At 27.4% G+C, this 26,777-nt stretch overlaps 5 protein-coding genes across 11 annotated transcripts; 1 reads left to right on the top strand and 4 right to left on the bottom strand.

Annotated features, from left to right (window-relative positions):
* Positions 1 to 38: 38 nt before the first annotated feature.
* LOC122570600 (probable RNA helicase armi) lies at positions 39 to 5,058 on the bottom strand. The gene is made up of 7 exons (XM_043733118.1): positions 4,920 to 5,058; positions 3,975 to 4,826; positions 2,930 to 3,809; positions 1,928 to 2,784; positions 1,085 to 1,654; positions 764 to 1,009; positions 39 to 686 (listed from the first exon to the last, which is right to left on the bottom strand). Exons 2-7 carry the CDS (start codon positions 4,794 to 4,796, stop codon positions 324 to 326), a joined length of 3,738 nt encoding a protein of 1,245 aa, XP_043589053.1. The 5' UTR covers positions 4,797 to 4,826; positions 4,920 to 5,058; the 3' UTR covers positions 39 to 323.
* Positions 4,755 to 5,396, bottom strand: LOC122570668. The gene has a single exon (XM_043733281.1). The coding sequence runs from the start codon at positions 5,171 to 5,173 to the stop codon at positions 4,892 to 4,894; it is 282 nt and encodes a 93-aa protein (XP_043589216.1). The 5' UTR covers positions 5,174 to 5,396; the 3' UTR covers positions 4,755 to 4,891.
* Positions 5,397 to 5,622: 226 nt separating this feature from the next.
* LOC122570651 lies at positions 5,623 to 8,067 on the top strand. The gene is made up of 2 exons (XM_043733237.1): positions 5,623 to 6,426; positions 6,842 to 8,067. The coding sequence occupies exons 1-2, from the start codon at positions 5,850 to 5,852 to the stop codon at positions 6,919 to 6,921; spliced, it is 657 nt and encodes a 218-aa protein (XP_043589172.1). The 5' UTR covers positions 5,623 to 5,849; the 3' UTR covers positions 6,922 to 8,067.
* An 896-nt stretch (positions 8,068 to 8,963) lies between these two features.
* Positions 8,964 to 20,621, bottom strand: LOC122574215 (maternal protein tudor-like). 6 transcript variants are annotated; one of them, XM_043741822.1, is made up of 9 exons: positions 20,483 to 20,613; positions 20,213 to 20,420; positions 19,305 to 20,006; positions 16,388 to 19,058; positions 15,887 to 16,310; positions 15,178 to 15,365; positions 13,291 to 13,455; positions 12,738 to 12,892; positions 8,964 to 12,322 (listed from the first exon to the last, which is right to left on the bottom strand). In XM_043741822.1, exons 3-9 carry the CDS (start codon positions 19,913 to 19,915, stop codon positions 9,160 to 9,162), a joined length of 7,377 nt encoding a protein of 2,458 aa, XP_043597757.1. In that variant the 5' UTR covers positions 19,916 to 20,006; positions 20,213 to 20,420; positions 20,483 to 20,613; the 3' UTR covers positions 8,964 to 9,159. The 6 variants fall into 6 exon arrangements, with proteins under 6 accessions (XP_043597757.1, XP_043597592.1, XP_043597513.1 ...); XM_043741657.1 differs by having other exon boundaries at positions 20,306 to 20,420; XM_043741578.1 differs by lacking the exon at positions 20,213 to 20,420 and having other exon boundaries at positions 20,483 to 20,621.
* Positions 20,622 to 21,123: 502 nt separating this feature from the next.
* Positions 21,124 to 26,445, bottom strand: LOC122569628 (E3 ubiquitin-protein ligase RNF146). 2 transcript variants are annotated; one of them, XM_043731094.1, is made up of 6 exons: positions 26,125 to 26,434; positions 25,819 to 26,041; positions 25,350 to 25,601; positions 23,787 to 24,074; positions 23,548 to 23,675; positions 21,124 to 21,797 (listed from the first exon to the last, which is right to left on the bottom strand). In XM_043731094.1, the coding sequence occupies exons 2-6, from the start codon at positions 25,898 to 25,900 to the stop codon at positions 21,735 to 21,737; spliced, it is 813 nt and encodes a 270-aa protein (XP_043587029.1). In that variant the 5' UTR covers positions 25,901 to 26,041; positions 26,125 to 26,434; the 3' UTR covers positions 21,124 to 21,734. The 2 variants fall into 2 exon arrangements, with proteins under 2 accessions (XP_043587029.1, XP_043586936.1); XM_043731001.1 differs by lacking the exon at positions 21,124 to 21,797 and having other exon boundaries at positions 22,523 to 23,675; positions 26,125 to 26,445.
* Positions 26,446 to 26,777: the final 332 nt, after the last annotated feature.

Raw genomic sequence — 26,777 nt, 5'->3', positions numbered from 1 at the left:
AAAGAAATTAGCAATCAAACTTATCAAAATAAATGGAAGTTAAAAAATATAAATTTATCATTTTAAAAAATTTTAATGTTAGAGATAGGTATTTTACATTAAAAATTTCCATTAATTTATACGAAAATAATATAGTTTTCAACATACATATTCTAATAATATTAACAGTATCGTTTATTTCTTCGTAAAAACATGTATGGACATAAAATACTGTATGTTAGAGAAAATGTAATTTTATGATTGAATAACAGATATTTCGGTAAATTAAAAGTCGATATTAATGAATATTGTCATGAATAATAAGTTGCTAATTTCATCAGTAGCTAATCATTTGTTTCTATCCAAGAATGTTCTATATCTTCGGGAAAGCCAAAACTGCAACCAGTATAAGAATCATGATTGATGCAATATATTAAAACACTCCTCCAATAAGGATCGTGGGCTAAAAGTATAGGATTTCCTAAAATGATAACCAAAGCACGACCTCGTGTAATTGCAACATTAAGTCTTCGAGGACATGCAACAAATCCAAGAGAGTGTTTAATATCTTCCTTTATAAAATTAATTGAAGAGCGCACAGTTGAAATGATGATAATATTACGCTCTTGACCTTGAAATCCTTCAACACTACTAACTTTTGGTAATTCCACATCTAATTCCATGAGTAATTCACGAATTTGAAGAACCTGTTAAGTAATTAATGAATAAAGTATAAAATAATTTTATAGATGTTTTTGACAAATTATGTTCAATTATATATTACCTGTTTTTGATAAGGAGTTATAATTCCAATATCGTCAGGTGAAATACCGCATTTATATAACTTTAGTAGATAAAGATATACTTGAGTTGCTTCTTCAGGATTATACCAGCTTGGATTGTCATCATCTTTACAATTTTCGCCATTTACACCATGAAAAATTATAGCTGGTGGTGTATCCTTTCTCTTTGGCAATTCAGCAGCTAATATTTGTAAAAGTCTGGCTTCTTTGCTTGTTTTAGAAGATATCTAAAAACATTATTTTTCTTAATTACCATGATATAAACCTAAGAGACGAATCATCGATAATAGAGATAAATGTACCTGTGCTTTTAATTCAGAATCATAAAATAATGAACTTGATAATTCTAGTATTTCTGGTAAACTTCTATAATTTATAACAAGCTTTGTAACAAGTCGAGGATCGTAACATGTTTCAAAGCCATTAGGATCTTTCTGGTAAGGAAAATGACGTAGCAATCGTGATAAAAATGATTCGTTTAAACCAAAATTCTTCGCTATTTCACTTTGTACAACTGGGCCAAGTTGTAGTGGATCGCCTGCAAGAATTACTTGCCCATAGTCACAACGAATAAAACTAAGTGGAATCATAATTTCTGGTTCTGTTGCTTGACCAGCCTCATCAACTAATATATGTGAAAAATGTCCATGAGGAAATCCCATGTTATTTAATATTCCTAATGCAGTACAGGTACCAATAGTAATTCTATGACGTCCAAGTATACTCATAGTACAATTTAATTTTAGTCCTACTTCATTATACTTTGGTGTTTCAATTGTTGTTTCATCTGCTAATTCTGCAGTAGCACAATATGGCAATAATTTACTAGGTATAGAATCACTACCCAAACAATGATAAGCTATGAGTCGTACCTAAAAAAAAAGAAAAGTACTTAAATTAAATTTAAAAAGTTTATAATTTATACTTTTATTGCAACTTTCAAATAAGATAGTATGTGTAAACAGAATTAATATAAAATGGATACTTATAATGAAAAAAATGAAAAATCAATACAATATCAATGTTAATTATCTTCAAATTTATTTGTGAAACTATTTTCGTTCTGTTATTGTTATTTATTAAAAGTTTGAATTAAATTCACGTAAAATTATAGTAGAGTGGGATTATGTAAATTTAATATATACCATATCACCAGGTTTAAGTATACCACTATCTAGAAGTCTTTCTGCTATAAGAGTTGCTGAACTATTAGATGGTGTTGCAACTAATAATCGACTTTCAGGTATAGTTGATAAAATTTGCAGAATTGTTTCACAAAGAGTAATGGTTTTTCCTGTACCAGGTGGTCCAAATATTACATAAGGTAATGGTCGTGCATGTCCTTTTAAAATGTTTCTTACAGCTTCTTTTTGATAATGATTCAAATTTTTATTAAACCAAAGTAACTTTCGTTTTCGTATTTGTGAAATAACTGGTTGTAATTCACTACTATAGGAAGAAATTGATGTCTCTTTTGAATTTTGTATTGCTGTATTTACTGAATTTTTCGTAACATTTACTTCACTCTTTGTTTCAATACATTGTTTGTCTTTTACATCAGATTCTATTGTAATTTCTCTATTTTGTTCAATAGGTTCAACATTAAATAATCGTTGTACAACTGACATTTTTATAAATGATTTTGACATATTATTAGATTTATTACTTGTAGATGTAGTACTAGTGGAAGAAGATTCTGATGATACAGAATCAGTCCGCGGACGAGTTAGTAACTTAGAAATTGACTTATCTTTTGCTTCAAGTTCTTCAAGATCTAATTGAGATTCTTTTTCAATTACATGAGTGGGAAACAAAAAGTTCTGACCAAGACGATTTGTAGCCATATCAATTGCATTATGACAACGTTGTATGGCTGATCGTGAACATTTAAATGTTACTTGACAATCTTCATAATTATATTCTTGATGAAATTTGCAATTGAATTTCAAAAAAATTTCCAAATTTGTAACTTTGTGAATAAATCCTTCATATTTTAATTTTCCTATTTCAAACACCATTAAAATTTATGAATAAAAAATTATAAAATAATTAAGATAAATAATAATAACTACTGATTAATATAAACATCAAACATATTATGGTATAAAATTTCATAATGTAATTTCATTTTAAATTTTATAACATACCTTGAGAACTATCCCACTTGAAAGATACTATAGCCCTATCACCAACAAGAAGAGAAGGACGTTTCTCTGCAAGCCCTGGCACTTCCATAACCAAATATTCTCCACAGTGTCTCATTACTGTGCTACTTATATTGTATTGTTGCATATTTATTGTTTGAGCAATTTCTTCCAGATATAATAAAGCATGAAACCGATCTCTATATGATTGAAAAGAAAGTCTATTTGACAAACAAGGTATAGCATTTTCTATATCATATTTACACTCAGTTTGTGATTTTCTTTCATTTATGCACTTTGATATTACATCCCAATAAAGCTTAGGAACTTTGTATATTACGTTTCGCACTTTAATAAATGATGGTGGTTTACATGGACGAATACCTGGAATGTATGTAGCTTCATTCCATTCATCTTGGCGTGGTACATAATTAGTTTTAGAACTACTACTTTTAGAATTTGACTTGTTTTGTATAGTTTTAGGTTTAACAGTAATGTTAAAAAATCGTCCAATTTCAAAATCTTTGAACTTAAAGATAAATAATTCTTTGCTTGTACCAATAAATTTTGCTGTACATTTAAATATATAAGTTAATTTATCAGAAGGATTTAATACTGAAACTGTATTAGGAGTAATTGGTTGAATTAATATTAGTTGAGACTGGCTTTTTTTTATCATGAAACAACCTTTACGCAATACATGAGTAGTATTACCTACATTTTCTATAGTAATTGTTAAATTTTTTTCCTCTCGTACATTTAAATCAATATTTATATTATCACTTATAACAATACCGCATTTATTTTTTATAAGTTCATTTAAATCCTTTTTTAATTTATATGAAGTATTATTTAATGTTGGTAAATTAGCTTCTTTAGAGACCTAAAAAAGTAAATTTATTTTTAGTAAAATTACATTTTACTAGACCTTTTATTATAAGTAATCTTTCTTGTTGTTATTAAGTAAAATTGATTGAAAATGCAACTTAATGTACTCTCAAAAATTAATTGTAAAACAATTATTTTCTGTTTCAAATGCTAAACTTGCCTGAAATACTGGAACCACAGTCAATGACCTCCATGTATAAAGTCCTTGATCACTCTCAATACTATCACTTATTACTTTATCACCAACACAAGGAATGTAACCAGATTCACATATATTTTTATTAAATATAACATCCTTTTCAATAACACCAACTCCTTTAGTTGGATCAAAACTAGTTACAGTTCCAATATTTAACTTTGATCGTAGGGGTTGTATTCTTTTTATTTCTAAAATTTCTCCATTTAAATTGTAAGAAATTTCATCGATTTCTACTTCTGACTCTAATTGTAACCAGTCTCCAATTACAGGAATAAAATCAGATTGTACTTTATTTAAGTCAACAGTAATGTTGTCAGGTTCTACAACTAATAGTCGATTCTTACGTTGTATAACTTTTCCAATTACACATCTTGTTAATGTTTCTGGTTTGGTATTATCAATCTCAGAATGTTCTACTTCATTATCCCATGATTCATTTAATACAAAAATCTTTTTTATTTTGTGTTGTTTTTCTAGATTGTCTTGTTCTGGTGAGAGCAAATAAGAAACTTTATCACCTACTTTTAAGTTACTTATTGAAGTGTTTTTTATATCATAAACATAAAAGTCATCAACTACTATGTAATCTGTAGCAATAAAACTAATATTTCCTGTTTTGTAATAACTTGCATCCGTATTAAAACTTTCATCTTCTTTTATTTCTTTTCTACACACACTTTCAATGCGAGCTATAACATTGTTTATTTCTTCATCTGATTCGTCTTTAATGGATGACCTATGTCCTATAGCATACTTTATAAGGGTACATATAAATGAAAACATATTTAATTTCTATTATATCTATCCATGTACCTATGAAAATTTATTTTTGTCATTAAAATTCACGTAAACATTGTATATAAAAAGGTATTTGCAACTTAAAAACTTCGAATAATTAAGATATACCGATCAATTGACTGGTATCTCCACTCTGTTGCCTTAATGTAATCCAATTCTTTCCTTAATGATTGAACGCGTTTTAAGTGTAATTCTCGAAGTAGACGATCCTGTTGCTTTTGCTCCTGTAACTCGGATTTCATTTGATTCAAAATTTTCGAAGTTTGATTCCCAACAGAGGTTAGTTCTGAATCCTGAGATTCCGAAGCTCTTTGTCCCGGTGAGTGGCTCAAACTTCCAGATGACAAAGTAGAGGAATTCATAATTTTATGAATAACTTGTTATGAGTAACGTTTCAAAATCACACATACTTAGTTTGGTAATTTTCAAATTGTATATATATAACTTTCTCTTTTCTAAAATGGTACCAGTCGTTTACATCAAATGTAGCAAACGCCGTTTACTGTATAAATGTATCAGAATATATATATATACACAGAATTTTAGCAGAATATACCAGTCTATAATCTATATGTATATTCAAACCAAACAAAATTATGTACTTGTAATATTAATATTAACTGGCCCTATTTTAATTGCAATTATATTTAGAAGATACAAATTTTTTTTTACAAGACATGATGAAAATGATAAATTTCCAACCAGTCAAGATAAAAATATTTTGTTTAATAATGATTTTTAACATAAAGTTCAATTCGGGAACTATATTGAGTATTTAATTTTTAACGATTATTACTCTAGTCATTACAGTAAATAATTAAAAACAGTAAAAATTTTTGTTATAATTATTTTAATTACATTTTTATAATAACCCTTACACGTACTTAACACGGAAACAACGATTCTCCTAGATAGTTCTTTCAAATTTTTCAAACCTATTTCTAACAAAAACTCAATATGATTCTTCTTCCTTTTTCGTTTAATATATTCTTTATTTAAATTTAAAGTACGTCAATATTAAATTACTAAAAAGAAAACATGAAAAAGAGCCGAATAAAACAACTAAATGTTAGTACATCACAGCATGATTTTTTAGTAAAACCTTATGGATTTTGTTGTGATATCAAAGACTACGACCCAAAATTATTCTCATTAAAAGAAGAGCCCGAGCCACTTTTTCCTTCAAGCGGTCCACTCGAAGGAGGACCTGATATTAAATTCCGTCTTCAAGAACATGACGACATCCAATCTTTCAGACAACGAAGTATCCAAAGAAATGCTCAACGAGGTGGACTTCGGAGTAAATATCGAAGTGGTCAACAAGTTATTTGGAGTAACCAGTCGTATGCCCAACCGTATCGACGTCGTAGGTATCGGACCCCCAAACCTGAGGGTACTGTAAAAGTCCCTGAAGATAGAACCCAAGGTAGAACCCCAGATAGAGGTAGAGGCATTGAAACTTTGGGTGAATTATTGATATGTAAACAATGCAGAGGACCTCTCCGATGGTATTTAGAAGACGAAATAGCAGCTGCTCGTGACGTTATGATGAAGAGAAAGCAAGAAATATACAAGGCAGAAATGGAAAAGAACATTAAAGTTGCTAAACAGAAAGGTATACGATCCGTCTCAATTATGCATATAAATTATTGCAAAGCATTTACAAAATTAAGTTTTTCTTCAATTATTTTATGTATAAAAATACTAAAATAAGATGATTAATTTTGTTCAAGTAATGCTAAGGAGAAGTAATGTAAAGAATGCACTATGGATATTGTGATTTTTCTTTTTTGATAATACAAATTTAATCATTCATTCATTTTTTGTACAAAAAGGTGTCTATTGTAAAATTATTAAATTTTTTTAAAAAGAATATTAAAGAAAATAAATTTTGATATATTTTTATATTATCATAGTTTTAATAAATTTAATTTTAGAAGTAATCTTATTCCTTGTGCACATCTTCAATAAACATTTATTACATGATATTATTATATAGAGAAATTAAGACATTAACTTATTTTATATAGAAAATAGAAGACGACGAAGGGGGAAGAAAAAATTAAGCAAATTTCATGAGAATACATTCAAAGGAGATATATTTATATAGAGAAGATACATGTGAAGGCAAATAAAAAGATATAACATAAAAGAACCTAATATAACATTTTATTGTAATAAAAATGTTTACATAATCTCATGTTTATTAGAGAATGAAATACTATGAATACATTATGCAAAAATTACGTGAGGTTGATTTCTTTCAATGCTTTAGTAATATCTATAACTCAAAATTACAAATACGCTTATATACATACATAAATATATGAAATTAAAAGTAAGTAAAATGATTATTTCAACATTTTTCATACAAAGCATATTTTCATAAATACTGAACTAAATTTTCACCAAATTTTTTCTGCAGCACACAATTTATTTCACTACATGCGTCCATTAAAATTATTTATAAAGTTATATATATAAGGTTATTTATAAAGTTTATAAAGTAGTATATAATTACACACATATATCAATACTATTTTATTAGAGCATAATTTATTAGCATTTAAGAAACAGAAAAATTTGAATCCATAGAAATATCTGAAGCCCCTCTTATTCTTTTGAAATTACGATTAATTTTAACATTAATGAACCAATCTTAACATATCTTAATATCGAAAATTTGTTATTAATTCATAACAATTTCTTATTGTAAATTTGAAAAATAATCTGTTTCTTAAATGCCAACATATATGGATTGAATAATATATATATGCGGTTAATTTTTTAAACACAATATAAAAGTAATGTTTAGATTTCGTATTTACGCATGTTATTTTATCGCAAAAAAGCCATTTATGGAAAGTCAGGTGTATATATATATATTTTTTTTTTACATACATATATGTATATCAATTATGAAGTATATTAACAATATCACTCTTAAAGACGTTTGATGTTATTATTAAGTATTATTCAAATACAAAAACCGTACCTTTTCGATAAGAATGATCGACTGTGTGCAGAAATGCGTAAATAACTAGAACTTACTTTTCTGTTCTTTTGTGTCAAACTTAATAAACATTTACTATTTATTGAGAAAGACAGAAACTACTCAGTTACAATACTCAAATTTTTAGAATTTATTTAGTTTGTATCAACACCAGTTGGGTTGAAATATTATTTTATTTTCTTTCTAATTATTTTTAAAAGATGAAAAACACTATATAGTATGAAGTTTAGTAATTAATATTTATCTTTGTTTCAATAAAAACTAATATCTATAAACAAAGAATTTATTTTTTTAATATTTTTTATCTTTTTTTATCATAAATTTAGTATAATTTTATAAAATATCTGTTGAATCAGAATTTTTCCTTAAATTTGTAATTAGTACCTTATTAATAGTAATAATAATAGTAATATATTTATATCATTATCTATATGGGCTCTATGAATAATTGTAATATTTTAAAGCAGAACTTAATTTTTTATTAAATCACTACAACATCTGCACTTAATTTAATAAACTAAAAAAGTTACATAATTTATATTTTTTTGATGAAGCATTGAATATAGATATATATAAATAAAAAAGGTAGAAAATTACATGTATCCCTATTAATAATTCAAAATCCAATTCAAAATGAATATTTTAAAATATATAAATTTATATATTTTTTATATATTATATCAAATTTATATATGATTTTTTAAAATAGACATTTAGGTATCTAAACATATCTCTGAAATACTATTGACCTCTTTTTTATTTTATGTTAGAATACACTGTATTGGAACAGAAAAATGTTTTGGATAACTATACATCAAATGTATTCTTTGTTATTCTTTGGTGAAGTACCAGAAAATTATACTAATTGTAATTAAAAGACAATATATATTGTAATTACTGTAAGAATATTCCATTATCATTTTTTATAAAACTAGTTTCTTTTATAATACAAAAAGATTTCTATATTTTAATGTAATTTGATCAAGCAATACAAACTACTGCTCTTAATTATGTACTAAAAAGATAAAAAATAGCATAAAAATAAAAATAATGTTTTATACTCCAGATTTTTATATTTAAAGCTGCAATATTCATTTAGGAATGTTGTCCTTTACTGAAAGCTTCTGTTTTGTTTCTGGTAAAAGCACATTTTAATATTATTCTCTATGTATTTATGATAATCTTTGTGTTTTTTTCATGCAAGATATTATTCATATAGACAAAAAGTTTTAAATTAAATGTAGATCTCTCTAAAAAAAACAAGTGACCTTCATTTCAAAGAAGTAATTTTAGTATCATTCACAAGTATCAGCATCGTGAAGTGTTTGTATGTAATCATTCTGATATTTTAGGATCATCATCTTGGCTATCAGTAATCTTTTCAGAAACTGTCACATCGATCAATGGCTCATCATTCTGCCTATTGCTTACATCGGAGCAACCTTTAGAGCCCATTATATTAACATTTACTTCATCAGTGTCTCGTGTATAACAGTCTTTATTACTAGATCTTTTTGTTTCATCAATACTCAAGATGTTAGTTTCTTCTTTTAAAACACTTATGGAAGTATCTTTCCTTGTAGTTTCCCCTGGTGTTTCTACAGATTGTTCCCTCACAAATTCTTTTAAGTTGGATGTATTTTCATCTTTAACACTCTCAGAACATTGAATATTTATATTTGGTTCACTTATTTCCATTTCAGTATTACATATTTGTGATTTTGATATTATTACATTATCTTGTTCTTTTTTAACATCTTCTAAGCCACTTTTAATATCTGATGAGTCTGAAATTGTATTCAATGTTACGTTCTGTATTGTACTTGATAAAACTTCTTCACTCACAGTTTTTACTTCAGCATGTATTTTAATGTCTTGCATTTCATTTTTATCACTACATGTCTCTATTTCAGCTTGTGTCTTTAAATGTTCTAAATTTTCTGTTATTTTGTCAATTTCTTCATCTTCATCTTCTCTTTTATCCAGTACATCTTTATCCACTTCCATATTTCGGACTATGTCATCTACAGTAAGTTCTACATCATAGTTAGTATTCAGACATGAATTATCTGTGTTTTCTTCTATTTCTTGATTTTGGCTTTCACTATTTTCTGGTAATCTATTTATATCTACGTCGTCTCCCTTGTTTGTTTCATTCACTCCTTTTATTATAGCATCTTCAGATATATTTTGCACAAATGGTACTAAAATATCAGCAATATTTTTCCCATTAAAACTTAATTTAACAGAGGGACGATTACTGATATCATCAAGAATCTCGAACTGAAACATTGTTTTTCCACCTGCAGCAAGTTCTTCAAATATTTTGCAAGCATCTAAAGGCCAAGAATTTATACTGTTTGGTTTTTGCAGAGAGCAACATTTCGATAAAGGAGGGATATTTATAATATCTGCTGGTAACATCCTTGTTTCATTTGTAATCATTATGTTGCCATAATCTATGCACAGAACTTCAGTACCTTTTTCAGAATGTGAAAGAATTTTTGCCCTGCGCCATTGACCATTTTCTAAATACCTTGCAGCACAAATAGTACCAATGTCAAATATACTTAATAGAAGGAAACTAGGTGCTGCTTGTAATTTCTCTAACATTGTATTTAAATCTGTAGTGTTGCTTTCTGCTTGAATCCAGAATTCATCAGGTGAATTGATGCAACTAACAAATACATTTGGTAAATTTTCTTCACCCAAAGGAGATAATCGGTTCTCTATGATCGATGATTGACGTTCACAAAAGTTTGCAAGCATATCTGTTACATTTTTACCATCTAGTGTTAATTTTACCGATGATGTTTCACCTTCATCAATTACGTCTAACAAAAATATAGTTGCTCCATCAGCTGCTAATGTTACAAATTCCTTACAAGCTTTTTCTGACCATTTCGTAATCCCTTCTGGCATAATTAAACGACATTTTCTTGATAGAGGAGGTATATCTGCAAGATCTGGCGGTATAGCACGTATTTCGGTTGAGGTAGCTGAATTTCCATAATCTATATATATAACTCGTGTAGCACTATCACTGTGTGATACAACACGTGCCCTATACCAACAATCATCTTCAGGATATTTAGCAACACACAATAAATTTTCTTTAATTTCATCCACTTTGGGAAACATATGTGCTACAAGAAATCTATCAGTCATAATTTCTAAATTACCAACAGATTTTTCTTCTTGAACCCAAAACTCATTTGGAGAGTTAATGTGACTTACAAAAGCAGAATAGGGATCCAATTCAACGTCAACTATTTCATCTATTAATTCTTCTTCTGTATGAATCTTTACAGCATGATGATCTTCGACTAACATTTCACTAACACTTTTACCATTTATTAACAAGTCTACTCGTTTTGGAACACTATTTGCTATTACCATGGCTTCCACAGGCCCATCAATTTTTACTAAACTTTCGAATTTTTTACAAATTGCAGAATTCCAATCTTCTGTTTCTGCAGGAATAACATCTAATCTGCATTTAATTGCATATCCCTTTATTTCTTTCCACTCATCTGACAACTGTCGAATCTTTCCAGATTTATTATTGATGGTATCTGTATTTCCATGATCGATAAATCGAACAGTGGTGATATCTTCATCGGCATCGAGTACCTGTGCCCTAAACCAGTAATTACTTATAGTGTTCAAAACAATGCATAGACTTCCTTCTTCTAATACTCCATCTACCTCTGGAAATGTAAGTGCATCATGTTGAAGTTGCATGTGTTTACTATGAAAATCTACGATATCATCTGCATAGTGAAGCCAGAACTGACTAGGTGAATCTGCATGAGCTACAGAGACTTTATATTTACAACCCTCTGCCATATTATAAATTCCAGATTCTCTTATTCCATATATCTTTTGTTCTGATGTTAAATTAAGAGAACGGAATTTGCTACTGAACTTCTCCCCATTATGTAGCAACTCCACTACCCATCTTTTGTCAACATTATAAAAAACGCAGGTAAGAAGTTTCTTCACCAAATGATGTTCTAATATATCTGATTGTTCAAATACTGTACCCTTAATTATTACTGATAGTGAGACATTAATAGCTAACTGGTATGGTGTATAAAACTGTGAATCTAACACCATTACTCTATTATGGGGCACACAGACAGAAGTGCCAAAATCAAGGTAATTTATACAAACTCCTTTCTCAGAATGACTTATAATCTTAGCTCGATACCACTGACCATTACTGCTTCTCACAGCGCATAAGCGACCCACCTTCGGTCTTATTATTTTTCCGGAAATAGGATAATACTTATTGAGTGCACGAAGTAAACTTTTCTCCATTTCGTAGTTTTCAGTACATTTTAGCCAGATACTACCAGAGTGATTTACATGTGCCACTATTACTTCTTGAGTAGAACAAAGAATAGGCAATGGACATATTGGTAATAATTTTTCATCTGACCTTTCGAGAATCTTTATTTTACAACCATTTAGGTCAAATAATTTTACGATAAGTCTGCAAAAATAAAATTAAATGAATAAAATCATAATTAGGATGGATAATTGCATTGTGATACTACCAAACTAACTGAGTACAATTTCTTTTAATTAAAATTTTGCAGAATTAGCATCATTACTGTTCTTCAAACTCATATGCAGGATGGATATGAATTTGATGGATTAATGATACATGAATCATTTATCACTAAAAATTTTAATTTACATTTAAAAAAAAAAGCACTGATCAAATGACTATGAATGACTTCATTTTCTATTCACTTATTAGGGTAGTATCATATCATAGATTTCTCTGTATTCACACTACCAATTTCTCTGAATTTTATAAAAGAACATGAAACAAAATTATATTTTGTTCATTACTAGAAAAATATTCTAATAACAATTTATAACAAGCTGAAGATTAAATTTACCTATTATTGTCGATTTCTTCCACACTTATAATTACTTCTCTTCCCTCAATCATTTCTTTGAATCTAGTATCTGTCTCAGAAATAATATTTTTTATAAGGGAACATTTAATTGATTGGTACTGCATTACAGAAAGTTCTCCTGGTAAAGCTAATACCTAAATTAAAAAGTTATAATAATAATCAAAAGTTTTTATTAAACAAAGACGATGTAAAAGCAAATAATATAAGGATATTTTTATTATAATGAATATATCATACTAAATATTTCAAATATTTAATCAAGCGCATTGGTTAGTATGAAGCAATATACTATTAATTTAAAGATTTATACATAAGAAATTAATAATCTTAACATAAATAAAAACTACTTTAGTTCTGCTATAAATCTTTAATTCGCTAAAATGAATTCTATCATTGCATTAACATTCTTCAATACAGCAAGTATGGTATTAAGTAACTTCTACTCCTAGCAATGTTACATTATCTATACATAAATTGAATTTAGCATTTACATTGATCTTGCTTTTGTATTTTTCTTTTTTGCAAAACTCACACTATCTGACAGAATTTCATGGTATGCTCCAGTATCAATGAATTTTACATTGAAGCCCGTGGATTGTGAATGGCTACTGATTACCGCCCGTCTCCAAACTCCATTTGAATAAACCAAACAACCTGTGCCTGGGCATATCTCATGGCTTGATAATCGTTGCATCACCTGCCATTGCCATACTTATCCTTACCAATATTGTAAATTTACTTAAATTTTTATGCACAAGTTTAATTTTAAAAAATATTATAATGATATTAGTTTCATACTACTCTTGATATGATCTTCAATTGAAATTATTTTGATAAATAATTTTTAGCCTAATTTTTTATAGAAACTTGAAATATAAATAGAGATAAGTTACTGATTAAATATAATCTTATTTTTATTAGTATCAAAATACTACACATTGCAGAAATGATTAGATATATGTATTCAATATATTTATAAAAAAAAAATGAGAAATTAACATGCAATGTTAGACATAACATAGAATAAGGAGAATGAAATATTTACTTCTATTAACATAGTAAATTACGAATGTATTATATAAGTGAGTATATAGAAATAAAAATAACAACACAAAAACATTAATTAACAAAAATATTAATTTTAAAAATACACAGAGTTTATTATGTAAAATAAATATATTTAAAGTTAAAAATATCTAAATATTTATTCTTATAAAAAAGATAAAAATTTTAAAATACACAAAATGCTAAAAGTTAGATAAAATTTTCTAAATAAATTTGAAATGAATTTTGTATTTATACTATTAATGTGCTCAACATGACTTCATATATTTGTTTTAATATAAGTACTCTAATAATAGGTAATGAATATAATGCAATTCTATGATTGTAGTACTGCACAAAATACATAAACTTACCTCTTCTTACTTTATAAAATACATTTTATTTACAAATTATTAATCAAATACAGGTCCATTAATCAAAATACAAAATGGCAGAGATATTACTGTGTATGATAAATGTATAAATATATTAAATACACTGAACACATAACTTGGTAGAAGAAAGTGTCAGTACAGCACAAGGAAGATAAATTTTACTTTGATTAAGTTATTAATACCATACATCGTGCAATGAAAGACATATAAAAGACAATAACAAAGGACATATGATTAGAATAATGAAGATTAGTAATAGATTGATAATTCAGTAATTGCATAGTTTCTCTTATAATAATTTTTGTTAGTCTGAGGATTAGTTTGTTATAATCTTTTCCAATTTTTTAATATCGCAATCAAAGGTACATAATAAAAAGGAACAATTGCAATAGTAATTAAACCACTTCAATTAATTAGCATAAATATTAATAATAATCACATATCAGTACAAATAGTTCGTAACTCATGCATTAAAATATGTACTCTTTAAATTTTAATAACATAATTAAGTTAATTTTATGTTTAAAGCATTGTTTTAACAATTTTTTGTTTAAAGATATTTTTTCTCTCAACTTTATAAATTTAATATTCTAACTAAATTTAGAAAGATCATAATATTTCTTATTAACAGATGTATAAATAAATTAGGTCTACTGAACAATAATTTTTACATATCAGTAACTTCCATGCATTAAATATAAAATTAAACCTGCATTTATCTATTCATCTTACACTGTAAGTACATGAATACTATGTACTTGCAGTGTAATATAATAGATAGGTACATAATCATGAAAAATGATTAAATATGATCTAATCGTGAAAAAACGGATAATACAATAGATAGATTCATACATATACATAGATAGATAGATATATAATCATAAATAATGTACTCATGCAATATCTACTTAGATTACTATTCATGATATTTTTATTTAATAATGTAATTAAATATATTTGCATGTGTGTAAACGTACCTCAAGATTTTTTTCAGCCATGTATGTATTAATTATATCTTCACATTCAGTAGCTGAAGGTAATTGTACATAGAATTCTGATATATTTTGAACACTTGAAACTTTTACTCGAAGTGCTTGACCATTTAAGAGATTTATATCCACTCTTCTTATGTTAGATTTAATTATTGGTGTTAAAGTATTATTATCTGAAAGTAAAATAATGCTGCATATTATATATTTCTTGATTATTATTAAAATTAATCATATGTAAGTATGTTTAATCATGTTTTACATTTTTGTTCATGAAACATATTTAATCGTTTTTACTTATTCTTTTTAATATATATCTTCTTCTAAAATGCAAATTAAAATAGGATTATACTTTTTGTAATTTTTTATTATGCTAAAATCTTAAAATAAGATTCAATGTTATATTAATCAATTATTCCATGTTATTTGTATTAGCTCTATTATTAACATTTAATATATGTGCGTACGTTATATATATAAAATTGTAAGAGGTACACTTTTATAAAATAAAATTATATAATTATATTGGTACATTTAAAAAAATATATTAGAAAATATAAGACACGTTTAATATTTTTCATTAAAGATTCTTTTGCCTACTTTTAAAAAGAAAACGAATTATTTAATTTTATTTTTAGAAACTGTTTAAATCAGATATAAATAAATTATAAAAAAGATATATAAAAAATTATCTTACCTATAACATCAACATCTGATTCAGTACCTGAATTGGATAGTGATGCAAGATTTAGTTTCGCTAACATCTTAGCTACATCGTTTCCGTTATTAATTAACGATATTAAATATTTATCATCTTTTTTGTCGTGAAAAACACACGTGCAATTGTCAACATTAAAGCAATTATCAATTTCTTTTGTATTTGCTTCAGACCAATCAACTCCATCTAGTGGAGCAACATTTAGCAATGAACATTGGACAGCTTGTTTAGGAAGACGCATTAATTCCTTTTCTACTGGATAAATGTTCTGAGGATGAACTATAGCACTATTTCCAAAATCTATGTACTGAATAAGATGACCATTTGATTTATTTAATTCAATGATTTCTGCACGATAAAAAGCTCCATCATCAGAGAATATTGCTACTACTGGAGATCCAACCTAAAGATATTTATGAAAATCTGTTTATAATATATGTAATAAACGGAAATTCTAAATCATCCAAATCAAATAATCACCTGTAACATATATGAAATTGGTTTTTTAGTAACATATATCCTCTGAATTTCATTCATCATAAACTTAAATTCGTTTTCATTATCGAGTATTTGACAATAAAAATTATTGGGATTTGTAAACCATGTAATAATTACGTCTTTTTTAGTTTCAGGTGCATATGGAATTGTAGTCCATTTAGTTATATTCTCTTGTTTGGTATCCTCACAAAATTCTCTATTTATAAAAATCTCTGTTTGCCCATTATCAGACATTCTTCTCAATAAGACACTGTACATACCATTTTCTTCACCTATAAATTCTGCTTCTACAGCTTTATTAATAACTAAATTCTCAAAAGCTTTTATATTGTTTGACTTAAAATTATCATCCTTTACACCAAATAGTTTACAATGTATAGCTTGTATTGGGAGTTTCAAAAATTCCTTTTTTATGGGTTTCATTTTATCAAATGTAACTGTTTCCATATTGCCATAATCTATGAATTGTACAGTTGCACTATTTTCTTTAATGAATTTGATTACAGCTCTATACCATTTTAGGTCTTTTGAATACTGAGCAATGCAATATGTGCCCTGAACTATGTCAGATTTTTCTAGTAACCCTCCTCCATTTTGATATATTAATTGAATATTTTCCATCATAGTCTCTAAAGCAATATAATCAGAATTTATTTGTAAAAAAAAGTTACAGAGACTATTTACAACAACTACTTCAGAAGATTTTATAACTCCAATAGTTATAAGATGACGTGGAATATAAACTTCATTTGTATGTTTCATAGAATTTTGTCTTTTTTCATCATTGGTATAATTAACGATGTTTAACTTATTTTGTACAAGCCTATATCCTTGTCCTTTTCTTTCTTTAAATTTATTACTATCATGATCGCCATTTGTTTTCCCACTTTTATAATTTCCGTCGTTATTTCTATCACTGCATTTGTTACTTTGCATTCTTTCAGAAATGTCTCCACGTCTAGAACAACTACCACGATTAGTACTACTTTTTCCATGTTTGGTATTGCTCTTAAATGATGTATCTGAATCTTTATTTCTATTACCTCTGGTACCTTTCCCGATTTTAGACGAATCATTACCATCATGTCTTGCTCCATTACTATTGCTCCATTTATCTTTTGTACTATGATTATTAGAAGACTCATCTCTGTTAAATTTTTCATTTTGTGAATCATTATGATGAAAATTATTACTTGATTCATTTTTCAAAATTTTAATCTTATTCTTTTCTTGATCAGTACTACTGTTATGTGTTTGGTGCAGTGATATTGATTGATTCTTTTTATGCCATTTACTTATATCCTCATTTCCATCAGTTTTCAAAATCAGTTTAAAAGAGTACTGATTTTTTACATGTTCAACTGGAACTATATGAAACAATTCAGAAATAATATTCATGTTGTGCTCTTTTTCATATAAATCTACCACTAGACCATTAGAAGTTACATCTACAACTTTTATATGGAAGCGTTTCTCCAAAGTATACGACTCAAACCGATTGTGAGTCTCTTGAGTAGGTTCAATCACTCGATAACCATGCAAAGTACATTTTATAGCTTGTGCTGGCAATGTTTTGACTAAGTCGGCACGAATTGAACGAAGGGACTTTAAAGTTACAGTTTCTTCATTACCATAATCTACATATAAGACTCTTACTTTTTCTCCATTTATGCTCTCAATCTGTGCTCTATACCATTGATCATCATATAAAGCAGCACAAGGAAGACCAACCTTTAATTCTGCTAGACTTAAAGTAGGTGCAGATGTACAAAAATTTGCTAAATCATTCATTATTAATTCAAGAGATGGTACATAATCCTCAAGTCGTACAAAAAATTTTTTATAAGATTCCACAAACGAAACATAGACATTTACTACATCTTCTACTAATAATGGTTTTGGTGTTTGGTATGTAAAACAATTTATAGTTGTCAGCATAACTGGAGGTGGAAATGCTTCTCTAAGAATGTCTTTTATGTTTTTTCCATTAACATATAAGTCTCCATATTGTATTAAAGGTGGTCCCTCTGGTGGGCAGACATGCAAAACAAGGAGCTTTCCTGCTAGTACTTGTTTAAAATATTCTTTCATTGTACCTGTAACATTTAATTCGTGTACACCGCTTAATGTGAACCGAATAGAAAGCACTCTAGGATTAATAAAGTGAGGTGGTAACTTGAAAATATCTGTGTATGGTAACACTTCCGTGTGACCAAAATCGACATAGTAAAGTTTACACTTATTTTCCATAACAGACATTACAACAGCTCTGCATAACACCTTATCTCGCGTATAACGACCTAGACATACTGATCCAGGTAATGGAGGTTCTTGTAATGGCTCTAGAGGATGACTGTTAATATCTCTCATGAGCGCGCGCAATATCTGAGTGGTACTTTGAAGTTGCACAGAAAACTTATATGGACCATCTTCTACAAATGAAACATATACATCATACTTTGATGATACATCCAAAACGCGAGACTTAAATACAAGAGCTTCTTGAACAGAGGCGTGCATCGTATGCTTTTTCTGAGCTGCACAGCATGAACAAACATTTTGTTGAAATTCTTCAACTTCATTTTCAGCAGAATTTAATGAATTCAGATCTTTTTCATATAATAGCAATTCAGGGTCTGTTATACCTCTTGAACTAGAAAGATATATAAAAGCTTTAATAAGAGTAATGTCTTTAAATTCTTCCAAATTCTCAGCAACATTTTATTAAGTATAATTAAATATAATTTAGTAAATAATATGAAAGTCAATATTTTAAACTTATAATTGATAATAAAATGCAAAATTATGAGTGACACAAACATAAGATTGTGAATAATAATTACAAAAGCAATATGATATAAAAATATTTATTTTATAGATATCAAAATAAAATAAATACCTATACATTTCTAGCAATGTTGCTCTTTTTGCTACGTTTCTCTTGATTAACAATTCACTGAAATCCTCATTATTGTACACAAGTTTAATAAAATTATCACTATTGGTTATAGTACGAATCATAATTTTATATTCATTGTACATTAGAGTCTTCTGAATTGACTCAATTACTTCGTTAGACCAATGACCATTTGCAGGTAATAAATTCATTAATGTAAATTGAAACGCCACAGGTGGAAAAGATCGTAAAGGTTCAGTACCAGGTATATCGTCAAGTAAATGTATTTCTTGTATTGAAAACAATTCAAGATTACCATAATCGATGAAATGCAAAAGCACAGTATTATCAATATTATTTATATGCTTTATTCTTGCTCGATAATATCCATCATTTTGAAATTTAGCACAGCAAAGAGCATTTATGCGCAAACTGGTTGACTCAGTTTTAACACAGGTTTGACGTCTAGTAAATTGTTCAACAAGGGGTAAAATCATACGTTCTACACATGTTCCAGAATTTTTATCAATTTGACCCCATATTCTGAGGAATGTATGGCATGGTTCAATATGAGTCACAAAAATAATCAACTCTGAATTTTGTTTTATGCTCATTGTGTTATATAATTTTTTGTATAATACAAATTTGTATTTTCTTATATATTTTTTTAATTTTTATTTCATTAGATAGGCGATATTGTGTAATCTGAAATACAAAACTTTTGTTAGATACCTCAAAAGTGATTTTACTCGATTCTAACCGTTATCGGGAAGTAGGCCACCTTAGCCGCGACTTATCAAATAATGAGATCGGATAATTATTTCTATTCTTATATACCTTTCCTAACGGCATTACTTCTTATGTATATAATTTTAAAAGTTACCGATATAAACAATTTTTTTTATTTTTACCATATTGTATCAAAAGGTATCACGTAACCGTTTCATATTCTGTTAAATTATTTGACTCCTTACTCATTTGAATGTAATATAATAAAAACTTACATAAAACTTCTTTTCACATATGCTACTGTTTGTTCTATTTCTAATATTAAATATGTAGATCACATTCATCAATTGCAAATGTACATGCATCTAAACCGATATTCTTTATATGATACTGCGTATAAAAAAAGGTATATCAATATTACAACTAAATGTAAAGCTACATGTAATACAAACCTCAGTTAATACAATTAAAGTATCAAAGACATTTTTTTTCATTCATTTAATTAGAAATTAAATAATCACTATCTTTTCCACAAAATTTCTCTTTCACATATAACATCAGAATCTGGCGGTTGACCGGCTTCTCGTTACGCCCACGGAAGTTTTCTTGAACATTATTTTGAAATGATTAGATGGCGCGAAAATTTAAATTATATGCCGTTTAAGATACGTTCTATATATTTAATATTGTCAAAAAAGATATAAATGAATTTTAATTTAATATTCTTTTCAAATATGCATAATAATATTTACTAAATATATTAGTATAATTGCGAAAATAGTAATTTTTATTTGTAAAATTCCTTATAAATATTTTTATTACATTTTCAAATAAAATATTACGGTGAAATATTAACTGTTCATGAAAAATATGTTTTTTTAATATTATCATATATGTGTGTTACTAGAAATAAATATGACAACTATGTAATATACATACATATATATTTATATATGCATATATACTTTTCTATATGCTACTATACATATATTCATATATATACATATATATAAAAGCATATATTTTTAATTCTTAAGAATCATTACAATACATGTTTTTAAAAATTATTTTTACAAAATTGCATTACATAATTTTTTTTATAAAATATACTCCATTAAAATCTTCCATAATTTAAATAATTTTGCAGGGCTATCAAAATATTTTCTTTAAGTAACATTATTGTAATCACATCAGATAAGGAAAATTCTCTTGTCTCTATCAGAACTATATTTGTATATAATTTGCACATGATTTTAGTCAAGTTTTAAAGCTTTTTTGGCAATCTCATCAAAAGTATATAAAATGTATTTAATCCCTAAATAGAGTATCTATATGTTGTGTGGGAATTTAATCAAACTGATGTTGATTCAAATGTTAATTCGAATATAAGTACATGTAATTGATATCATGATACTATACTATATCATAATACTGACATAATAAATATGAAGTACACGATAGTAAATTATGTTAAAAGATTGATAGAAAATTATATTTTACAAATTCAAATAGGGTATTTAGAATGCCTAATATCAGCTAATATTAGAAAATACAGATCTTACTCTTATCTTTTTAAGATCTGTAAAGAAGTTTTCGGTTGTCGCAAATTCTCGGCACAATTTATGTACTTCAGAAGAATGTCTTGTTTATATGTATTTGAACATGCTGAAATGCATGTACACGAAATTACTTATATTAGTCGTTTCAGCAGTTCTGGCAATCTATTCCTCTTGTGACGAGACCGAGTTGCACTGCGACGCAAGCCCACTAGGTGTTGGTGCGACATTATAACAGAGAAAAGTAGTTAGAAAATTCATTTAATTTTTTATTTTTTAAAAAAGAACGAGTGAAACAGAGTTAAAACATCACAATTTCGGAAAAGGGACACTTGCATTACATCATATTTACGGTTCGTTACGAAAATCATAATAAATTAACAATCATTCAAATCAGTGTTAAACAAGAACGGAAATAAACTCTTGAATCACTCGTTATGATTTACAACTTCAAAGCTATAATTAAGTTCCTGATTGTCAAGTTATTGTAAACAAGGGGATGCGTAAATTTTCTCAATTGTTTTTATAATACTGTATATTGCGTTTGAAAATATGAAATTTGAATGAAATCTAATACTAAAATAATTAGCGATTTAGATCTATAATGAAAGAGAAACTTAATGTTATATGAATATGCTTTAGTCTAGAAAGAATGAATCTATCTTATTTTATTTAAAAAGAAGTAAGAATTTGAAGCATAATGTTATCAGAAAAATAGTAATATATTTTGTAATTCGGTAAAAATAACAAAAAAATAAAAGAATAAAAGTACAAGAAAGTACCTAACATATGCTCATTTCATTTATCATGAAAAATTGAAGATTCTTATATAATATATCTAAAATTAATTATTTATTTAATATTACACATATCTTTTTTTTATTAAAAGATTATTATATATTTTTAATTTTCGTTGTTTATAATATTTGTAAAAATATTCAAATAAAAGTTTGCATAATTATTTTAGTATTTATAATTTCTTTTTACATCTAAATTTTTAAATACTGGAGGTGTAAAAACTATTCGGTAAAAAATATTTTTATATTACTAGAATCGATGGTATTATCACCATTATAGTAAAATTATATACAATGCACGAGAAACGCTATGATTTTTTAACAAATGTCCACTTTATTTTTAACGATAATATTAACAAGTTGAATGAAAATTATGTTACTTTTCGATGTGCATCAATTTAAAAGATTAATATAAGAAATGCTGATAACAAATGCAAAAAAGATGGCAGTGCGCTAATTATATCGAACGTATAAATAAGAAAATATTGCTAAATTTCAGAATATATTAACATTTTATGTGCAAAAACAGATTATTGTTATTTTTTAGGATACAAAAAAATTTTAAATATTCTTAATTATTTTCAATAACCTAAAGTTACGACATAACATAATTTACAATAATTATGAAAATTACATAAACATGAATTAAGTAGAATCAATATTAAAGTACAGGAACATGGAATGATATTTCTTTCCTGGAGAACATTTTTTAAGGAGATGATAAAAAGTGTAAAATTACTAATATATACATTTATAAAGCCTGAACATTCGTAATATGCAAAAGAATATTTAAAATGATCATCCACTGAATATTTAGTTGTGAAAGACTTAATTGTACTTAATTGTTTTGTTTTTAATAAGCATCACAGAGCAATGTACAGATTGCATGTCAGTACATCACATATATAAATGTTCTGCATCTTTGAACATGTACATGAGTTTATTATACTATATTTTTCATTTAATAGGATGCACATTTATTTCAATAAATTAAACTTTTTAAAAATGATCTTCATTTGATGAATAGGAAATATTAGATGTTTGTAGTCATTATAATGTAGGATGAGTGGAAGGTGATTCACTTCCTTCATCTTCCTCTAATTCATCATCTGTATCTGAAGATAAATGTTCTCTCAGAACTAAGGAACGCATTTGTTCTAATACCTGATGTAAAGAGTCTCTTTGTTCCATTCTGTCATTTAGAGGTGTAGCATCACCACTTGCTGTTCCACCAGCTGGGGTTTGTGGTGTATTACTTGGAGGTACTGGAGTATTTGTACCATCTCCGGTGCCTTTAAACAAAAAGTTACATTACCCATATATATAATGCTAATAATCATTACAAAGCTCTTACAAGTACAATTAAAACTTCAACAAACAACTGATTTTAGTAATTATTATACCCATATCATCACTTGCAGGACTAGCTGGTCTTTCTGCTCCCCTTACTTCTCTAGTGATTTCTTCATCTTGATTAATTAATCTTAAACCTGCTACTCCTTTTTTTGGTACATTATATAAATCACGTTTAATTTTTCTTCGCCTAGAAGGATCATTTCTACGTAATTGAAGCATTGAACCAAAATCAGCAATATAAAGAAATCCTGCGATCAATAATTCACAATTCCGTTTGCCTTGTTTATATGCAGTTTCTAATTCATGACTTGTACGTTGATCATATTGCCACCAACCTGTAACAATGTAATTCAAAATTACACAAGTTATGTTGTCCATAGAATCAAAATCAGAGTTGGAGTCAGAGTCAGAGTCAGAGTCAGGGTTAGGGTAAGGGTGAGTATGAGAATCAGAATCATAGTCAGAGTCGGAATCAGTGTCACAATCGGAATCAGTATCAGAATCAGTATCGGAATCAGAATCAGTATCGGAATCAGAATCAGTATCGGAATCAGAATCAGTATCGGAATCAGAATCAGAATCGGAANTCAGAATCAGAATCAGAATCAGAATCAGAATCAGAATCAGAATCAGAATCAGAATCAGAATCAGAATCAGAATCAGAATCAGAATCAGAATCAGAATCAGAATCAGAATCAGAATCAGAATCAGAATCAGAATCAGAATCAGAATCAGAATCAGAATCAGAATCAGAATCAGAATCAGAATCAGAATCAGAATCAGAATGATTACATAAACAAATGTTAAGTGTTTCAGCTGGGGAATTTACAAAGAAAAATAACTTGTATTCTGGAATACAGAAGTTTTATTACAAATATACATGGAAACTAAATTGTAATCCTTTTATAACAAAATAATGGAAATCCTTATACTTTTTACATCATACAATATTTTACATGAAAATTTATAACAGGTATATTGTGCATAATACTATGGATAGTTCTATGAATGGTTATATAAGGTATAAATACAATCAAAAACACTTTATGCCAATCATATTTAAAAAGATATAAAAGATGCAATTACAATTTATTTTATTCCCGAAACACCCTTGCAAGGTGCATCTTTTCTATCACGCTTAATGTTACGTTTATAATATGGTTGATATTTTCTATACTGACAATTGTTTTTAAAGTCAATTATATAAAGCATGCCACAAATTAAAATTTCACATTGGGTGCTACCTAGGTTGTAAATAGCTTCCAAATCCTGGCTAGTCCTTGAATCATATTTCCACCAACCTATGAAGGGGTATGATATAAACTTCTCTATACTTCATCACATGTTTTTAACAAATAATGAAGTTATTTACTTTTCACCTTTAATGTTCTAGTAACATTGATTTTATTTGTAATTTGAAGTATATTACCTTATTATCTTAATAATTTAATTCTTTAATTCGTGTTTTTATATCTTTGTGCATAACATCTATGACATACATATATGTATATTTGTGTAGATATATTTATATTTAATAAATTATATTTATAAGAATTATCTTATTTGTAGCTAAAAAATAAAATAAATTTGGGTAATAAAAGATACTGTACCATTTCTACCTTCGTAAAACCATTGGTATTCTTCTTCAAAATGTTCTGATTCCTTTTGTGCTTCATCTACTTCTACCAGCTGTGGTCTATTAAGAAAATCAGGAGGAATTTCTTGACGACACATGGGACATCTTTTGCTTTGATTCGCAACACCTTTGACACAGAGGTAACAATATATATGATTGCAAGGTAATCTTGCAGGATATATACATGGTTGAAGGCAGACTGCACATTCTAGGACTGTTGTTGAACCTAAAAAAATTCGTTTGTAAATAATGTTATAATAATAAAGACACTTGTTTGAATAATACATGTGACATTTTTCAATTACGTATAACCAAAATATAATTACTTTAAACCGAACGAAATATTTTTAATGTAATATTATGACATTAATCAATAATAGCTTATACATTTTAACGGAAGTGATAATGGGTTTAATACTTTTGAAACTATTTCAAAACTATACCTTCTTTTTCGTCAGCCTCCTTCTCTTTATCGTTAAGTGTGCTACTTGTTTCTTCCTGTGAGTGAAGTTTCGCTTGAGCCATAATTGCAAACAAATTTAATTCTTCATTAAACGAAACGAAAAACCTTGTGGATAATAACACACATCATGTCAACGTTAAAAGAATTAACAGATAACGAGTCTACCTTAAGCCATCTTCGTTGTTTATGACAGGTCAGGGGTTCTGAATTATAAAAACAAGTGAATGAATGTTTGAGAACCCCTTACATCCATCGCTTACTTCGCATTACGAAATTCATAACATACCTAGATTGTAACATTGTTGTAGCACATAAGGATTAATTTAAATATTAAACTTTTAGTATTTAAAAAGTAGCAAGACAAATCAACAAAAGCTTATATATAACAAACTTCTGTTTTTTATTGACATATAGTCATTATTGATGAATGTTTACTTTTATCTTATTTATACATATCAGCTTATATATATATGCTACGTTATATTCGAAACAATTTGTGTATTATAAATATTTTTCAAACATTTATTGATTATTATTTAAATTTGATACACTGATGTTTGATATACCTGTTTATGTCACGTGAGAGGAGGTCTGATAAAATTATTTGTCATTTCTAATCTATATCTCAATTTTGAAATTATCGAACATATAATTGTGTAATTTATGATGTAATTGTAACTATATTTGGTGAAGTTGTAGGTGCGCTACTTACTCTCTGATTTTGATAATTTTTGAATATGTTCAAAAGTGCAACATTTTGAACAACTTGTTCCTATACATATAACTGGCGGTCAGCCTTAGTTTCTAAGATATTCGCAAAAAAAACTCCCACTTCAGTGTATTTTCGTCTATAGTTGTGTGTTTAGTGGCAGTGTATGGTGGCAGTGGCAGAAGAATGGTTTTAAATTTCTTAGTGTTTAATATTTTTTAAATATCATT

The sequence above is a fragment of the Bombus pyrosoma genome, linkage group LG1, assembly GCF_014825855.1.
Source record: "Bombus pyrosoma isolate SC7728 linkage group LG1, ASM1482585v1, whole genome shotgun sequence".
Classification (NCBI taxonomy): Eukaryota; Metazoa; Arthropoda; class Insecta; order Hymenoptera; family Apidae; genus Bombus; species Bombus pyrosoma.
This window is presented reverse-complemented; position numbering and strand designations above follow the sequence as displayed.